The sequence below is a fragment of the Mobula hypostoma genome (genome assembly GCF_963921235.1).
Source record: "Mobula hypostoma chromosome 13 unlocalized genomic scaffold, sMobHyp1.1 SUPER_13_unloc_1, whole genome shotgun sequence".
NCBI classification, from domain to species: domain Eukaryota; kingdom Metazoa; phylum Chordata; class Chondrichthyes; order Myliobatiformes; family Myliobatidae; genus Mobula; species Mobula hypostoma.
Genome location: NW_026948145.1, coordinates 272,826 through 289,659, shown reverse-complemented (window position 1 = coordinate 289,659; position 16,834 = coordinate 272,826). Strand labels below are relative to the sequence as shown.

The 16,834-nt window shown below is 52.4% G+C and overlaps 1 protein-coding gene and 1 non-coding gene across 2 annotated transcripts in view; both read right to left on the bottom strand.

The window, feature by feature from the left end:
* Positions 1–3,955: 3,955 nt before the first annotated feature.
* On the bottom strand, positions 3,956–4,029 carry trnar-ucu (transfer RNA arginine (anticodon UCU)). Its single transcript has one exon. It is a non-coding gene; the product is annotated as a tRNA-Arg (tRNA).
* Positions 4,030–6,127: 2,098 nt separating this feature from the next.
* igsf9bb (immunoglobulin superfamily, member 9Bb) overlaps positions 6,128–16,834 on the bottom strand; it is a 55,451-nt gene continuing 44,744 nt past the window's right edge. The window contains exons 16-20 of the mRNA XM_063039134.1: positions 13,622–13,780; positions 8,266–8,311; positions 7,316–7,861; positions 7,135–7,229; positions 6,128–6,309 (exon numbers count right to left, since the gene is read on the bottom strand). Of these exons, the coding sequence (XP_062895204.1) occupies positions 6,128–6,309; positions 7,135–7,229; positions 7,316–7,861; positions 8,266–8,311; positions 13,622–13,780 (1,028 nt within the window). The remainder of the gene's footprint in view (positions 6,310–7,134; positions 7,230–7,315; positions 7,862–8,265; positions 8,312–13,621; positions 13,781–16,834) is intronic.

Below are 16,834 nucleotides of genomic sequence, written 5' to 3'. Positions count from 1 at the left end.
GGAGGAATTAATGATGGTCTTGCAAGAATCACTAGATTCTGTAATGGTTTTGGAGGACTGAAGATTTGCAAATGTCACTCTGCTCTTTCAGAAGGGAGGGAGGCAGAAGAAAGCAAATTATTGGCCAGTTTACTTGATTTCAGTGGTTGTGAAAGTGTTAGATTCCATTTTTAAGGACGAGGTGTCCAGGTACTTGGAGGCACATGGAGGCCAAAGTCAGCATGGTTTCCATAAGGGAAAAACTTGCCTGACAAACCTGTTGGAATGCTTTGCAGAAAGAACAGGCAGATTATACACAGGAGAGTCCGTGAATGTTGGATTTTCAGAAGGCTTTTGACAGTGTGCCACACATGTGGCTGCTCAGTAAGATAAGAGCCCTGGTGTTACAGGAAAGATACTATATAGATAGAAGACTGGCTGATTGACAGGAGACAAAGAGTTGAAATAAAGAGGGCCCATCCTGGTTGGCTTCCCATGACTAGTGGAGTTTTGCAGGGGTTGGTATTGGGACTGCTTATTTTCATCTCAATAATTTGGATGATGGAATTGATAATTCCTACTGTGATCAAGTTTGCAGAGAGAGGTGGAGGGACAGGTAGTGTTGAAGAAGTAGAGAATCTGCCGAAGGACTTGGACATATTTGGAAAATGAACAAAGAGGTGACAGATGGAGTATAATGAAGGGAATTGTAAGGTCATGTTGTTTGGTAGAAGGAATAAAGGCATAGATGATTTTCTAAATAGCGATAACATTCAAAGATCAGAGGTGCTAAGGGACTAGGGAGTCCAGGTGTCCTAGTATATAATTCCCTAAAGATAACGTGTGGGTTGACTCAGTGGTAAGAAAGGGAAATGCAATGTTAGCATTCATTTCAAGAGAGCTAGAATATAAGAACAAGTCTTGATCCTGAGGCTTTATAAGGCAGTGGCCAGACTGCACTTGGAGTACAGTGAGTAGATTCGGGCCCCTTATCTAAGAAAGGATGTGCTGGCATTCGAGAGGGTCCTGAGGAGGTTCAGGAGAATGATTACAACAATAAAAGGGTTAATGTATGAGGGGCGTTTGATGGCTCTGGACCTGTACTCCCTGGAGATTAGAAGAATGTAGGGGCATCTTATTCAAACTTATCAAATACTGAAAGGTCTAGCCAGACAGCGTGCATGTAGAGAGCATGTTTCCTATTGTTGGTGAGTCTAGGACCAGAGGGTACAGCCTCCAAATAGAGGGACATCCATTTTGAACAGAGATGAGAAGGAATTTCTCTAGCCAAAGGGTAGTGAATCTATGGAATTCTTTTGCCGTAGATGGCTGTGAGGCCAAGTCATTGAGCATATTTAAAGCAATGATTGATAGGGTCTTGCTTAGTCAGGGAATCAAAGATTACATGGAGAAGGAAGGAAAAGAGGTTGAGAGGGATAACAAATTATCCATGATCGAATGGAAGAGCAGAATCGATGGGCTGAATGGCCTCATTCTGCTCTTATGTCTTATTGTCCTATAAACTCTTTATAAGACAATAACTCCTGTTGTAGCTGATTGTGGACTTCAAAAAGGGTAATACAAGGGAACACAAATCAATCCTCATAGAGGGGTAAGAACTGGAGAGAGTGAGCAATTTCAGGTTCTGGTGTGTCAATATCTCTGAGGATCTAACCTGGTCTCAAAATATCAATGCAACTATAAAGAAGGCAAGACAGTGGCTATATTTTGTCAGGAGTTTGAAGAGATTTGGTTTGTCACCTGAAACACTTAAAAACTTCTTCAGAGGTACCCTGGAGAGCATTCTGGCTGGCTGCATCACTATGGGGTATGTGGGGGGGGGGGAGTGGTCTGCTACTGTACAGTATCGAGTGATCTGTAGAGAGTTATAAGAAAAGTCAGCTTGATCTTGGGTACTAGCATTTGCAGTATCCAAGACATCTTCAAGGATCAGTGCCTCGGAAAAGAGGGTTCCATGATCAAGTCCCCTCACCACCCAAGACACACCCTCTTCTCACTGTTACCATCAGGGAGGAGGCACACACTCCGTGAATCAGGAACAGTTTCTTCCCCTCTGCCATCCACTTTCTAAGTGGATAGTGAACCATGAACACTATTTCATTACTTTTGTTTAAATTTCTGCTTTTGCATTGCTTATCTGAATTTAGCTATTTAATACACACACACACATACACACACATATATATATATACATATACACTGTAATTCCGATTTTCTATATTTATCATATATTGCATTGCACTGCTGCCACAGTGTTAGCAGAATTCATGACATATACCGATGATATTAAACCTGACTCTGATTTTGTCAGGAGAGGGAAACCAGAGGTTCATGACCCAGTGATTATCGGTGGATCAGAGGTGGAGAAGGTCAGTAACTTTAAATTCATGGTTGTCACCGTCTCAGAGGACCTGTGCTGGACCCACCATATAAATATTATTGCAAAGAAAGCACGAAAGCGCCTTTACTTTGTCACGAATTTGTGGAGTTTGGTTTGTCATCAAAATCACTGGCAAACTTCTATAGATGTGTGATGGAAAATGTACTGACTGGCTGCATTGTGGCCTGGTACGGGAAACATCTTTTGAGTGGAAAATTCTTCAAAAGTAGTGGATTCGGCCCTGTACATCACGGGTGAAACCCTCCAAACTATTATACACATCTACATGAAATGTTGTTGTAGAAAAGCAGCATCCATCATCAAAGATCTTCACCACACAACTCTTCTCTCGCTGTTGCCATCAGGTAAAAGGTACAGGTGCCTCAGAACTCGCACCACCAGGTTCAAGAATAGTTACTAACCCTCAAGCATCAGGCTCTTGAACAAAAGGGTATAGCTATACTAATTTAAGGACTTTGTTATATTTTTATATTGATGGATATTATATTGTTATTTAATACTCGCTATTTATTGCTATTTATTTATATCTGCACTTACACAGTTTGTTTACAGTTTACAGTTACTGCCCTATAGATTTTCTAAGTATTTCCGCAGAAAAATAATCTCAGGGCTGCACGTGGTGACATGTACTCTGATAATAAATTTTACTTTGATCTTTGAATATCCGACGCTCGCTGAAATGAGTGCGAACCAAATGTTCAGCACCACGGACAGTCCATTCCGCTTTCAGCACCACGGATAGTTCCTGACTCATTCGGCACCAGACCTGCTCTACGTACATATTCTGGGCCGGAATCTGAATCTGCTCCTCGCTTCCTCCCGCCCATCCACTCACATCTCTCCCCACATTCCTCCCCCCCACACACACACACACGCACACAGCCCCACAAACACAGAGAGGCCACCTATTATTGTGACTCTGGCTATGGGGTTGCTGCAGATGGAATGCTACATGGCGACAGAGAGAGAGAGTAAGAAGCGGAAGGGTCAGGCGAGGGACGGAGATAGATGGTTAGATACAAATAAATGATATAAACTACAGTGAAAGGGGACAGAGAGAGTTACGTGTCGAGTGCTTAATAGATGGGGTGAGAGAAAAGGTAAAGTGGTCTCCATAGAGAGATAGCTAGTTAATACATAAGTAGAATAGAGATAGATGGATGGAGAAAGGGGCAGGATGGGACATGGGAGGGAGGGATAGAAGGAGGAAAGGAGGGAGAGAGAGAGGGAGGAGAAGTTGTGCAGGTATTGAGAGAGGACCAGATGGCGACAGATGGTTGAGAGGCAGAGAGATGGGGGTTTCCTTGTAGGTCTAAAACCTTGCCCTGTCGTGGGACAAAACCTGGCAGCTTGTGGAGCTCGGCCGCTGTCCATTCACCGGAGAGACTCGAGTCGGTGTTGGCGGCGCCCGATCAGCTTCCACCGGCGGACGGCCGACTAATGTGCCTGGCTGCGAGCTGAAAATTGCTTTGCAGAAATCTGCAAATTTTATTCCGTGCGTTATAATTTTTGGGGGAAGGAGAAAGGGCTTAAAAAAATTATTTTCTTAATAATCATCTCCGCCGGGACTCGAACCCGGAACCTCTGGATTAGAAGTCCAGCGCGCTCGTCCATTGCGCCACAGAGACCGACCCGCTCTCATCGTTCCTGGATGCAAGAATTTGAGTAAATTTTCATCGCAGCGATATTACAATGTAGTGTGGCGCTTGGCAAGATCTGGATGTGGATTTCTTCCGTGACTGGACTGGGATTCAAATCAATGGAGAGGAGAACGATGGCGCTAAATATTGAGGCCATTCGCTCCGTTCCTGCTCCCAACACCGCCGTATCTTCAGCCCCATTGCCCCCCACATTTCCATTTACTTCTTCCACCCCCCCCCCCGCCGCACCCAAACACTGGAGACAATTTACAGCAGAAAATTAACCCATAAAATTGCACATCTCTGAGCTGTGGGGGTGGGGAACCGGAGTACATGGGGCGGGGGGGGGGGAAACCAGGTGGTCAGAAGCAAACTCCACGCAGGCACCTCCAGAGATCGCGACTGAACCTGGGTCGCTGAAACTGGAAGGCAGCGTCACTACACACTGCACTTCTCCGGATGAGTGGCTGGTGACCTGCATAGTTGGTCAGCCATTACTGGATCTCTCTTGCTGGAACTGAAGGCAGAAAGGTGTGCGTCCTAGTGCTGGAACGGTTGGGATTTGATACAGAATATGGGGGGAGAGCATGCGAGCATGGGTTTCCTGACGGGCTTTCGGTAAGCTGCCTTACAAGCCTCATCATCTGCTGGAGACCAGCGTTCAGCAGAATTTGCTTCAGGCCCAGGACAGAGCACGTCATTGACACCTTGCTCCAGTTATCCCAGGCTCTGGGGAGACTACACCAGGATTACGTATTTATTTAGTTATTGAGATACAGTATAGCATGGAATTGGCCCCTCCAGCCCCACGGCCCAGCTCCCCCCAACTTAACCCTAGCCTAATGACCAGACAATTGTCCTACAAATCAGTATGTCTTTGGACTGTGGGAGGAAACTGGAGCACCCAGAGGAAACCTACGCAGTCATGGGGAGAGTAAACCATCTCTTTACAGATTGTGGCAGCAACTGAACCTGGGTCACTGTAAAGCCTTGTTCTAACCACAGTGCTAGCATGCCAACCCAATATTGTGGATGGGTCTGGGCTCACCACCTAACAGAGGGAGTGCAGTGAAGGGAGAGCGGTTGTTTGTCCCACGAGAAGAGATGAAGCAGACTGGGACTGTCCTCTCTAGAGTTTAGAAGAATGGGAGATGATCTCACAGAAATATCCAAACTCTTTAAAAGAGGGTAGGTGTGGGGAAAATGTTTCCCCTGGCTGGGGTATCAAGATGCAAGGATCACAGCCTCAGAATAAAGGCTCACCTCGGTCTATAATAACACCCACCCTCTCCACTGGGACCCCATCTTTCCTGGGATGTGTTTACCATGACTGTCCTCAGTGTCATACTGGGGCCCACCCACCGTTCCTTCGGAGCCGCACAAGTACGAGTCCACTCTGTAAGTAAGGGGCTCCTGCACAATGGCCTTTGTTGCCACACAACATCGAAACAGTCAGAGCGCCACACAACTTTCAGGCCGTATGATAATTTCCTGCTCAGAGCAATGGTTGGTCTGTGCAGCTGTAAATAAATTGAGAGGGAATATTGGGTCTAAATGGTTTGGACACAGTTTCAGTGTCCCCACTCTGTGTTTGAGGTGGAGGACAATGAACCGTCTGTCTTCCTAACACGGGATTGACCCCCTCAAACCGGGTGTGGTGGGTGGGGGGGGTGACGTGTCACCAGAGAGAGGTGAGGGAGGTAAATCTATGGATACCAACTGCCACCACCTTCCTCCCTGCCCACTGCTCGTCTTCCATACTTTAGACGACACAAAGCAGCCTTGACCTGTCCCCATTGCACAACCTCTCGGTAACCAGAATGCCTGGTGAGGGAGATGGGTGGCAATTAGGTAGGAGGAGAGAGGGAGAGAAGGAGGGGAAGGCAGACAGGGAGAGAGGACAGAGAGAAGAGGTGGAGAGAGGGAGGGGAAGTGGGAGGGGGAGGGGACGGGAGAGGTAGGAAGGAATAGAGAGATTCAATATTGAATGATTGACACCTGAGTGACTAATACGAAGTCTTTATTCCCAGTTGTCCAGTTTACTGCCGTCACTTGGTGCCCTGAGACGCACAGTCCAATCCCAGTGTCAGAGGAGGGTGGCCTGCTGCTGAGGGCGCTGGGAGACCCCTCCCTGCCACAAGGACCTTGCCGCCCCCCGCACCTCCTGAAACTCAGCCCACAGGGCCGCACAGCGGGATCTGGGCGAAGGGAGGCCATCTGCTACGGGCTGCCGACGCTGCTGCTGCCACGGACGACCCACTCCTGTGTCTGGGGGGGGGGGGAGTGGGGAGGGGTCAAATTGGAGAAGCAATTCATGCCCAACTCCCCTCCCATCAGCCATCCATCCACTTCCCCCCCCCCACCACAGCCGAACTCCCCTCCCCCACCACAGCCCAACTCCCCTCCCCCACCACGTTCCCTCCCCCACCGTCTAACTCCTCCAACTCTCCTCTCCCACCTCCCCTCCCAGTTCCATCTCTCCTTTCCCACCCAACCTCCCCTCTTACCTCCCACTCCCTCCCACTTACACCTCCACCCACTTTCCCCTCCTACTTCCTACCATCTCCCACTCAGACCTCCACCCACCCCTCCAATCTCCCACTCCCTCCCACTCACTCATCCACCCATCCTCCCCTCCTACATCCTACACCCTCCCATTTATCACCCACCCTCCCACCTCCTACACCCTCTGACACACACCTCGACTCATCCTCTCCTCCTACGTCCACACCCTCTGGTCCTATCAACTACCCCCTCCCACTCATTCCTCCACCAACACTCAACTCCTACCTCTTACACCCTCCGACACACACCTCCACCCACCCTCCCGTCCTACCTCCTACACCCTCCCACTCATTCCTCCACACCCTCCAGTCCTATCTCCTACTCCCTCTCACTTATTCCTCCACCCACTCTCTCCTCCTACCTCCTACTCCCTCCAACATACAATCCACCCACCCTCCCCCTACCTTGTATTCCCTCCCAGACACACCACCACCCACCAACCTCCCCCACTCCTCTGTGACTCACCTACCTCACACCCCCATCCCACCAATCAGAGCCCTCGCTGGGATCTTCCTGGTTGGCACTGACCTTGCCACCCTGAATAGGACAGCGTGATGGAGGAGGGCCTTGTCCCAGCACTCCGCCTCTCTTGCCGCTCAGCAATCCCGCCCGGGGACAACTCCCTGTGAGGAGACAGGGGGTGGTGGAGTGAGAGATTCGATGATGGGTGGACAGACTAACACCCACAGACTCCTTCCCTTCAGCTCACCTGCTGCCTGCTCCAGTCTCCCCCAGGACGCTCTGCCATATTGCTCCACTGGTGGTGGTCACTGGTGGAAAGTCGGGACCCACAGGTCGGGGGTGGCTCGCTATCTCTGCCCAGAGAGGGGGCGGTGTGTGCAGGCCAGGACCCCAGGCCATAGGAACAGAGTCCGTCCCTGGCGAAGACAGGATGGGGCTCAGTCCCGGGATACAGAGAGGGCTGTTCTCACCGGCTGGGGTGCTGCAGGCCAGGGCGAAGTAATAGCAGTGGCTCTGTCCCGGGGAACCTGGCCCCTTTTCCCTGTCCAGTCCCGAATTCCAGGGAAGCTCTGGGAGTTCGTCCCCAGGCCACAGCAGCGTCTTATTCCTGCTTGCCTCCGGCTCGACCACGAAGCGACCATCCGCGCCTCGGCAAATACCCTGCAGTGGATGGATGGCCTGGGAATCCCGACTAACGAGTGCACACTGGGGGGAGCTGGGGGCATCGGGAAATGTCTGATAGATTGGGATCGGGACCTTCAGCTTCAGAACACTACCTAGACTGGTGGAGGATCTGGAAAAGGAGAAAGGATGTTTGATCAACACATGCCACACATTCTTGGAGCATGGATTAGATACAGAGTGAAACTCCCTCTACACTGTCCCATCACACACTCCCAGGGCATGGGTCAGACACAGAGTGAAGCTCCCTCTACAATGTCCCATCGCACACTCCCAGGGAACAGGTCAGACACAGAGTGAAGCTCCCTCGATAATGTCCCATCACACACTCCCAGGACACGGGTCAGACACAGAGTGAAGCTCCCTCTACACTGTCCCATCACACTCTCCCAGGGCATGGGTCAGACACAGAGTGAAGCTCCCTCTACACTGTCCCATCACACACCCCAGGACGCAGGTTAGACAGAGTGAAGCTCCCTCTGCACTGTCCGATTTTACACTTATTGTGTAACTTACTGTGTTTCTGGAGATTTCTGGAAACGACTGAAAATGATCGGAATATCTGGGAAAGTCAAAAGGAAACAGTAGATTTAATTCCACATAATTCCAGTATCTGGTCCTGGGACCGAAAGGCAGTGGGGAGATCCCACCAACACCGTCTGCATGACATCCAACAAGTTCACAGGCAGGATCAGTGAATTACCAGTGTGTGGATCTGAGGAGTGTAGGGCCTGCAAGGGCAGAGAAAAGGATGGAGTGGTATTGGAGTCACAGAGATATGGAGGCATGTAGGGGCTGGACGGGTTACAAAGTTAAGGTGGGGTGTAAGGGCTGGTGGAGGTGACAGAGAGAGGAGAGTGGTGTAAGGACCAGAGAGTGCTTCATAGGTTGGGAGAGGTAAAGACATGAGAGGTTTACAATTGGCACGTATCAATAGATATTATCGTTTATACTATGGATGTGTGGCAGAGAATATATTGACTGGTTGCATTGCCGGCTGGTATGAGACACCAATGTCTTTGAATGGAAACTCTTACAAAAAGTAATGAATAAGGCCCAGACCATTGTGGATAAAGCCCTCCCCACCAATGAGCACATCTACACGGAGAACTGTCACAGGAAAGCAGCATCCATCATCAAGGAACCCCACCATCAGAAAATGCTCTCTTCTTACTGTTGCCATCAGGAAGATGGTACAGGAATCACACTACAGGGTTCAAAAACAGTTATCATCCCTCAACCATCAGGGTCCTGAACCAAAGGGGATAACTTCATTTGCCCCACCATTGAAATGTTCCTACAAACTATGGACTCTCTTTCAAGGATTCTTTATCCCATGTTCTTGAATACAGAAGATGATTTATTTATTTATTATTATTGTTGTTTTTCTCTTTTGTATTTGAGTAGTTTGTTGCCTTTTGTACATTGGTTGTTTGTTCAATCTGTTGGCCGGGTCTTTCATTGATTTGATTATGTTTCTTGTATTTACTGTGAATTGTGCACAAGGAAATGAATCTCGGGGTTGTCTATGCACTCTGACCATAAGACCATAAGACATGGGAGCAGAGTCGGGCCATTCAGCCCATCGAGTCTTCTCCGCAATTCCATCATCGATGATTCGGACCAGAAGATCACAAGAAAATAATGAACTTTACAGCGGTTTGAAAAGCTTGAGCATATAGACATTAAGAAAGAGGATGTGCTAAAAATTTTGGAAAGTATCAAGTTGGATAAGTCTCCAGGACTAGATGAGATGTACACCAGGCTACTGTGGGAGGAGAGGGAGGAGATTGCTGAGCCTCTGGAGATGATCTTGCATCATCAATGAGGACGAGAAAGATTCTGGAGGATTGGAGGGTTGCAGATGTTGCTCCCTATTCAAGAAAGGGAGTAGAGATAGCCCAGGAAATTATAGACCAGTGAGTTTTACTTCAGTGGTTGGTAAATTGATGGAGAAGATCCTGAGAGGCAGGATTTATGAACATTTGGAGAGACGTAATATGATTAGGAATAGTCAGCATGGCTTTGTCAAAGGCAGGTCGTGCCTTACGAGCCTGATTGAATTTTTTGAGGATGTGACTAAACACATTGATGAAGGTAGAGCAGTAGATGTAGTGTATATGGATTTCAGCAAGGCATTTGATGAGGTACCCCATGCAAGGCTCATTGAGAAAGTAAGGAGGCTTGGGATCCAAGGGGACCTTGCTTTGTGAATCCAGAATTGACTTGCCCACAGAAGGCAAAGACTGGTTGTAGACGGGTCATATTCTGCATGGAGGCTGGTCACCAGTAGTGTGCCTCAGGGATCTGTTCTGCAACTCCCACTCTTCGTGATTTTTATAAATGACCTGGATGAGGAAGTGGAGGGATGGGTTAGTAAATTTTCTGATAACACAAAGGTTGGGGGCGTTGTGGATAGTGTGGAGGGCTGTCAGAAGTTACAGCGGGACATCAATAGAATGCCAAACTGGGCTGAGAAATGGCAGATGGAGTTCAACCCAGATAGCATGAGGTGTTTCATCTTGGTAGGTCAAATAGGATGGCAAAATATAGTATTAATAGTCAGACTCTTGGTGGTGTGGAGGAACAGAGGGATCTTGGGGTCCAAGTCCATAGGACACTCAAAGCTGCTGCGCAGGTTGACTCTGTGATTAAGAAAGCATACGGTGGATTGGCCTTCATCAACTGTAGGATTGAGCTTAAGAACTAAGAGGTAATGTTGCAGCTATATAGGACCCTGGTCTGACCCCACTTGGAGTACCGTGCTCAGTTCTGGTCGCCTCACTACAGGAAGCATGTGGAACCTTTTCCACATGGATGAGTCTTTTTCCCGGGGCTGAAATGGCTAACATGAGAGGGCACAGAGGAGATGTCAGGGGTAATTTTTTTACGCAGAGAGCGATGAGTGTGTGGAATGAGCTGCCAGCAATGGTGGTGGAGGCAGATATGATAAGGTCTTTTAAGAGACTCCTGGACAGGTACATGGAGCTTAGAAAAATAGAGGGCTATGGGTAACCCTAGGTAATTTCTAAATTAGGTCCATGTTCGGCACAGCATTGTGGGCCGAAGGACTTTTATTGTGCTGTAGGTTTTCTATGTTTCTGACTCTGAGCTTTGAACACTTACAGTGGTACAGTGGCAACACTATTTTGCATATTGCCCATACAATTCAGCTCATCTCAATGGTGCACTGAGGCAGCACAGGGTAACGTCAGGAAGACAATATGATGCAAGGTCACATTGAGGTAGATTGTGAGGTCAAGGGTTCAATTTATCATATTCAGTAACTATTTAGCTTTATAACAGTCGGTAGAAACTGCCCCCAAGCCTGCTGGTACATGATACGTACCACCAGGCTCAGGGGCACTGAATCTTGTATCTTCTGCCGATTGGAGGGGGTGATGAGAGAATGTCTGCTATGGGTGGGGTCTTTGATTATGGTTATTGCTTTACGGAGGCAGTGAGAAACGTAGACAATATATGGAGGGGAGGTTGACGTGCTGAGCTGCAGTTTCTTGCGATCACAGGCAGAGCAGTTGTCATCCCAAGTTGAGATGTATCCGGGTAGCTCGGTTTCTACGGCGCATTGATAAACATTGCTAAGGGTCAGATGGGGCATGCAACATGTCTTTAGCTTTCTGAGGAACTAGAGGCATGGCTGAGTTTTTTGGTTGCGGTGTCCACATGGTTGGACACGGACGGGCTGTTGCTGATGTCCGCTCTGAGGAACATGGTTGCCCTGTCACTAAGCTCTCTATCTCCTTCCCGTACTCTGACTCACTGTTTCCTGTGACAGGGCCCAGTATGATGGGATCACCTGCAGCCTCGTAGATGGAATAGAATTGGGTGCTGAGTTGAGTTACAGAGACATAGTGTAGGGGCCGGGCCGGGCCGGGGGAAAGGGTGGTTACAGGGAAAGGGTGTAGAGGTCAGAGAGGGTTACAGGGAAAGAGTGTAGGGGCTGGGCGGGGGGAAGGGGTGGTTACAGAGAAAGGGTGTAGAGGTCAGAGGGAGTTAAAGGGAAAGGGTGTAGGGCTCAGAGGGGGTTACAGGGAAAGGGTGTAGGGGTCAGAGGGGGTTACAGGGAAAGGGTGTAGGGGTCAGAGGGGGTTACAGGAAAAGGGTGTAGGGGTCAGAGGGGGTTACAGAGATGGGGTGTATTTGCTGGAGGGAGATTACAGGGAAAGGATTTAGGGGTCAGAGGGGGTTACAGGGAAAGGGTGTAGGGGTCAAATGGGTTACAGAGATGGGGTGTAGTTGCTGGAGGGAGATTACAGGGAAAGGGTGTAAGGGTCAGAGGAAGTTACTGAGAAAGGGTGTAGGGGTCAGATAGGTTACTGAGAAAGGGTGTAGGGGTCTGATGGGTTACTGAGATGGGGTGTAATTGTTGGAGGAAGGTTACACAGATGGAGTGGGTGTAGGGATTAGAAGGAGTTACAGGGAAAGAGTGTAGGGGCCAGGGCAGGGGGAAGGGGTGGTTACAGAGAAAGGGTGTAGAGGTCAGAGGGAGTTAAAGGGAAGGGTGTAGGGGTCAGATAGATTACTGAGATGGGGTGTAATTGTTGGAGGGAGATTACAGGGAAAGGGTGTAAGGGTCAGAGGGGGTTACAGGGAAAGGGTGTAGGGGTCAGAGGGGGTTACTGAGATGGGGTGTATTTGCTGGAAGGAGATTACAGGGAAAGGGTGTAGGGGTCAGAGGGGGTTACAGAGATGGGGTGTATTTGCTGGAGGGAGATTACAGGGAAAGGGTGTAGGGGTCAGAGGGGGTTACTGAGATGGGGTGTAGTTGCTGGAGGGAGGTTACAGGGAAAGGGTGTAGGGGTCAGAGGGGGTTACTGAGATGGGGTGTAGTTGCTGGAGGGAGGTTACAGGGAAAGGGTGTAGGGGTCAGAGGGGGTTACTGAGATGGGGTGTAGTTGCTGGAGGGAGATTACAGGGAAAGGGTGTAGGGGTCAGAGGGGGTTACTGAGATGGGGTGTAGTTGCTGGAGGGAGATTACAGGGAAAGGGTGTAGGGGTCAGAGGGGGTTACTGAGATGGGGTGTAGTTGCTGGAGGGAGATTACAGGGAAAGGGTGTAGGGGTCAGAGGGGGTTACTGAGATGGGGTGTAGTTGCTGGAGGGAGGTTACAGGGAAAGGGTGTAGGGGTCAGAGGGGGTTACTGAGATGGGGTGTAGTTGCTGGAGGGAGGTTACAGGGAAAGGGTGTAGGGGTCAGAGGGGGTTACAGGGAAAGGGTGTAGGGGTCAGAGGGGGTTACAGGGAAAGGGTGTAGGGGTCAGAGGGGGTTACAGGGAAAGGGTGTAGGGGTCAGAGGGGGTTACAGGGAAAGGGTGTAGGGGTCAGAGGGGGTTACAGGGAAAGGGTGTAGGGGTCAGAGGGGGTTACTGAGATGGGGTGTAGTTGCTGGAGGGAGGTTACAGGGAAAGGGTGTAGGGGTCAGAGGGGGTTACAGGGAAAGGGTATAGGGGTCAGAGGAAGTTACTGAGAAAGGGTGTAAGGGTCAGATGGATTACTGAGAATGGGGGTGAAGGTCAGATGGGTTACTGAGAAAGGGTGTAGGGGTCAGATAGGTTACTAAGAAAGGGTGTAGGGGTCAGATGGGTTACTGAGAATGGGTGTGATTGTTGGAGGAGGGTTACACAGATGGAGTGGGTGTAGGGATTAGAAGGAGTTACAGGGAAAGGGTGTAGGGGCCGGGGAGGGATGGGGTGGCTACAGAGGTGGGGATGGACCGGTGGATTGTAAATGTCAGCAGCGTGGGTGTGGGTGTGGGGGATGGGGGTCAGGATTTGGGTGGTCTACGGTCTGTGGGAAGAGCGGGGTGAGTGCGGCATGAAGAGGAGGATCCCCACCCTCTCCCCACCACCTCACCCTGCCTGCGCCTGGCCTTTCGCCGGTTACTGAGACAGGATACCAGAGCACTGACAGTCACAGCTGTGGCCAGGAAGCAGCTGCCAGCGATGACTCCAGCGCTCACTGGGCTGTCCAGGGAGACCCGTGTACCATCCCGGGGAGGAAGGGTCACCATACCTGTGGAGAGAGGGCTTCCAGTCAGAACAGGGCACAGGGGGGCTGGCACACTGGATAATGGGTGTTACAGTTCATTACAGCCTCATTCCTCTCCTCTCCCACACCACACCTCTCCCCACCCCATCTCTCCCCACACCCCACCTCTCCCCACCCCATCTCTCTCCACACCCCACCTTTCCCCACACCCCATCTCTCCCCACACCCCACTTCTCCCTCACCCCACCTCTCCCACACCCCACCTCTCCCACACCCCAACTCTTCCCACACCCCATCTCTCCCCACACCGCACCTCTCCCCACACCCCACCTCTCCCAACACCACACCTCTCCCCACCCCATCTCTCCCCACACCCCACCTCTCCCCACACCCCATCTCTCCCCACACCCCACCTCTCCCTCACCCCACCTCTCCCACACCCCACCTCTCCCACACCCCAACTCTTCCCACACCCCATCTCTCCCCACACCGCACCTCTCCCCACACCCCACCTCTCCCAACACCACACCTCTCCCCACCCCATCTCTCCCCACACCCCACCTCTCCCCACACCCCATCTCTCCCCACACCCCACCTCTCCCCACACCCCACCTCTCCCAGCACCACACCTCTCCCCACCCCATCTCTCCCACACCCCATCCCCACCCCATCTCTCCCACACACCCCATCTCTCCCCACACCCTATCTCTCCCCACCCCATATCTCCCACACCCCATCCCCACCCCATCTCTCCCCACACCCCATCTCTCCCCCACCCTACCTCTCCCCACACCCACCTCCACCCACCCCACCTCTCCCCATAGCCCATCTCAACCCCACCCAACCTCTCCCCACACCCCACCTCTCCCCACCCCACCTCTCCCCACACCCCATCTCTCCCCCACACATCATCTCTCCCCCACCCCACCTCTCCCCATACCCCATCTCAACCCCACCCAACCTCTCCCCACACCCCACTTCTCCCAGCACCCCATCTCTCCCCACCTTCTCTCCCCACACCCCACCTCTCCCCACACCCACCACCTCCCACCCCATCTCTCCCAACACCCCATCTCTCCCCAGACTCCATCTAACCCCACACCCTAACTCTCCCAGACCCCACCTCTCCCACACACCCCATTTCTCCCACACCCCATCTCTCCCACACCCCATCTCTCCCCACCCCCATCTCTCCCCACAGCCCGTCTCTCCCCACACCCCATCTCTCCCACACCCCCATCTCTCCCCACACCCCATCTCTTCCCACATCCCCTCTCTCCCCGCACCTCACCTCTCCCACACCCAATCTCTCTCCACACCCCACCACTCCCCCAAACCACCTCTCCCACACCCCAGCTCTCCCCACATCCCACCTCTCCCACACTCCATCTCTCCCCACACCCACTCTCTCCCCACCCCCATCTCTCCCCACACCCCGTCTCTCCCCACACCCCATCTCTCCCCACCCCCATCTCTCCCCACACCCCATCTCTTCCCACATCCCCTCTCTCCCCGCACCTCACCTCTCCCACACCCAATCTCTCTCCACACCCCACCTCTCCCCCAAACCACCTCTCCCACACCCCAGCTCTCCCCACATCCCACCTCTCCCACACTCCATCTCTCCCCACACCCCATCTCTCCCCACACACAACCTCTCCCCCACACCACATCTCCCACACCCCATCTCTCCCACACCCCACCTCTCCCACACCCAACCTCTCCCACACCCCATCTCCCCACCCCATCTCTCCCCACCCCATCTCTCCCACACCCCATCTCTCCCCACACACCACCTCTCCCCACCCCATCTCTCCCACACCCGCCTCTCCCCACCCATCTCTCCCACACACCCCACCTCTCCCCACACCCCATCTCTCCCCACCCCATCTCTCCCACACCCCATCACCACCCCATCTCTCCCACACACCCCACCTCTCCCCACACCCCACCTCTCCCCACCCCACCTCTCCCCACACCCCACCTCTCCCTACCCCATCTCTCCCACACCCGCCTCTCCCCACCCCACCTCTCCCCACCCCATCTCTCCCACACCCACCTCCCCCACACCTCAACTCTTCCCACATCCCCTCTCTCCCCGCACCTCACCTCTCCCACACCCAATCTCTCTCCACGCCCCACCTCTCCCCCAAACCACCTCTCCCACACCCCGCCTCTCCCCACCCCATCTCTCCCCCACCCCATCTCTCCCCATGCCCCATCTCAACCCCACCCAACCTCTTCCCACACCCCACCTATCCCCACACCCACCACCTCCGACCCCATCTCTCCCCAGACCCCATCTAACCCCACACCCTAACTCTCCCACACCCCATCTCTCCCACACCCCATCTCTCTCACACCCCATCTCTCCCCACATCCCCTCTCTTCCCGCACCCCACCTCTCCCACACCCAATCTCTCCCCCACTCCACCTCTCCCACACCCCATCTCTCCCCACACCCCACCTCTCCCCACACCCCATCTCAACCCCACTCCAACCTCTCCCCACACCCACCACCACCCACCCCACCTCTCCCCATAGCCCATCTCAACCCCACCCAACCTCTCCCCACACCCCACCTCTCCCCACCCCACCTCTCCCCACACCCCATCTCTCCCCAACACATCATCTCTCCCCCACCCCACCTCTCCCCATACCCCATCTCAACCCCACCCAACCTCTCCCCACACCCCACCTCTCCCCACACCCACCACCTCCCACCCCATCTCTCCCAACACCCCATCTCTCCCCAGACCCCATCTAACCCCACACCCTAACTCTCCCACACCCCATCTCTCCCACACCCCATCTCTCCCATACCCCATCTCTCCCCCCACACCATCTCTCCCACACCCCATCTCTCCCCACCCCCGTCTCTCCCCACACCCCGTCTCTCCCCACCCCATCTCTCCCCACACCCCATCTCTTCCCACATCCCCTCTCTCCCTGCACCTCACCTCTCCCACACCCAATCTCTCTCCACACCCCACCTCTCCCCCAAACCACCTCTCCCACACCCCAGCTCTCCCCACATCCCAGCTCTCCCACACTCCATCTCTCCCCACACCCCATCTC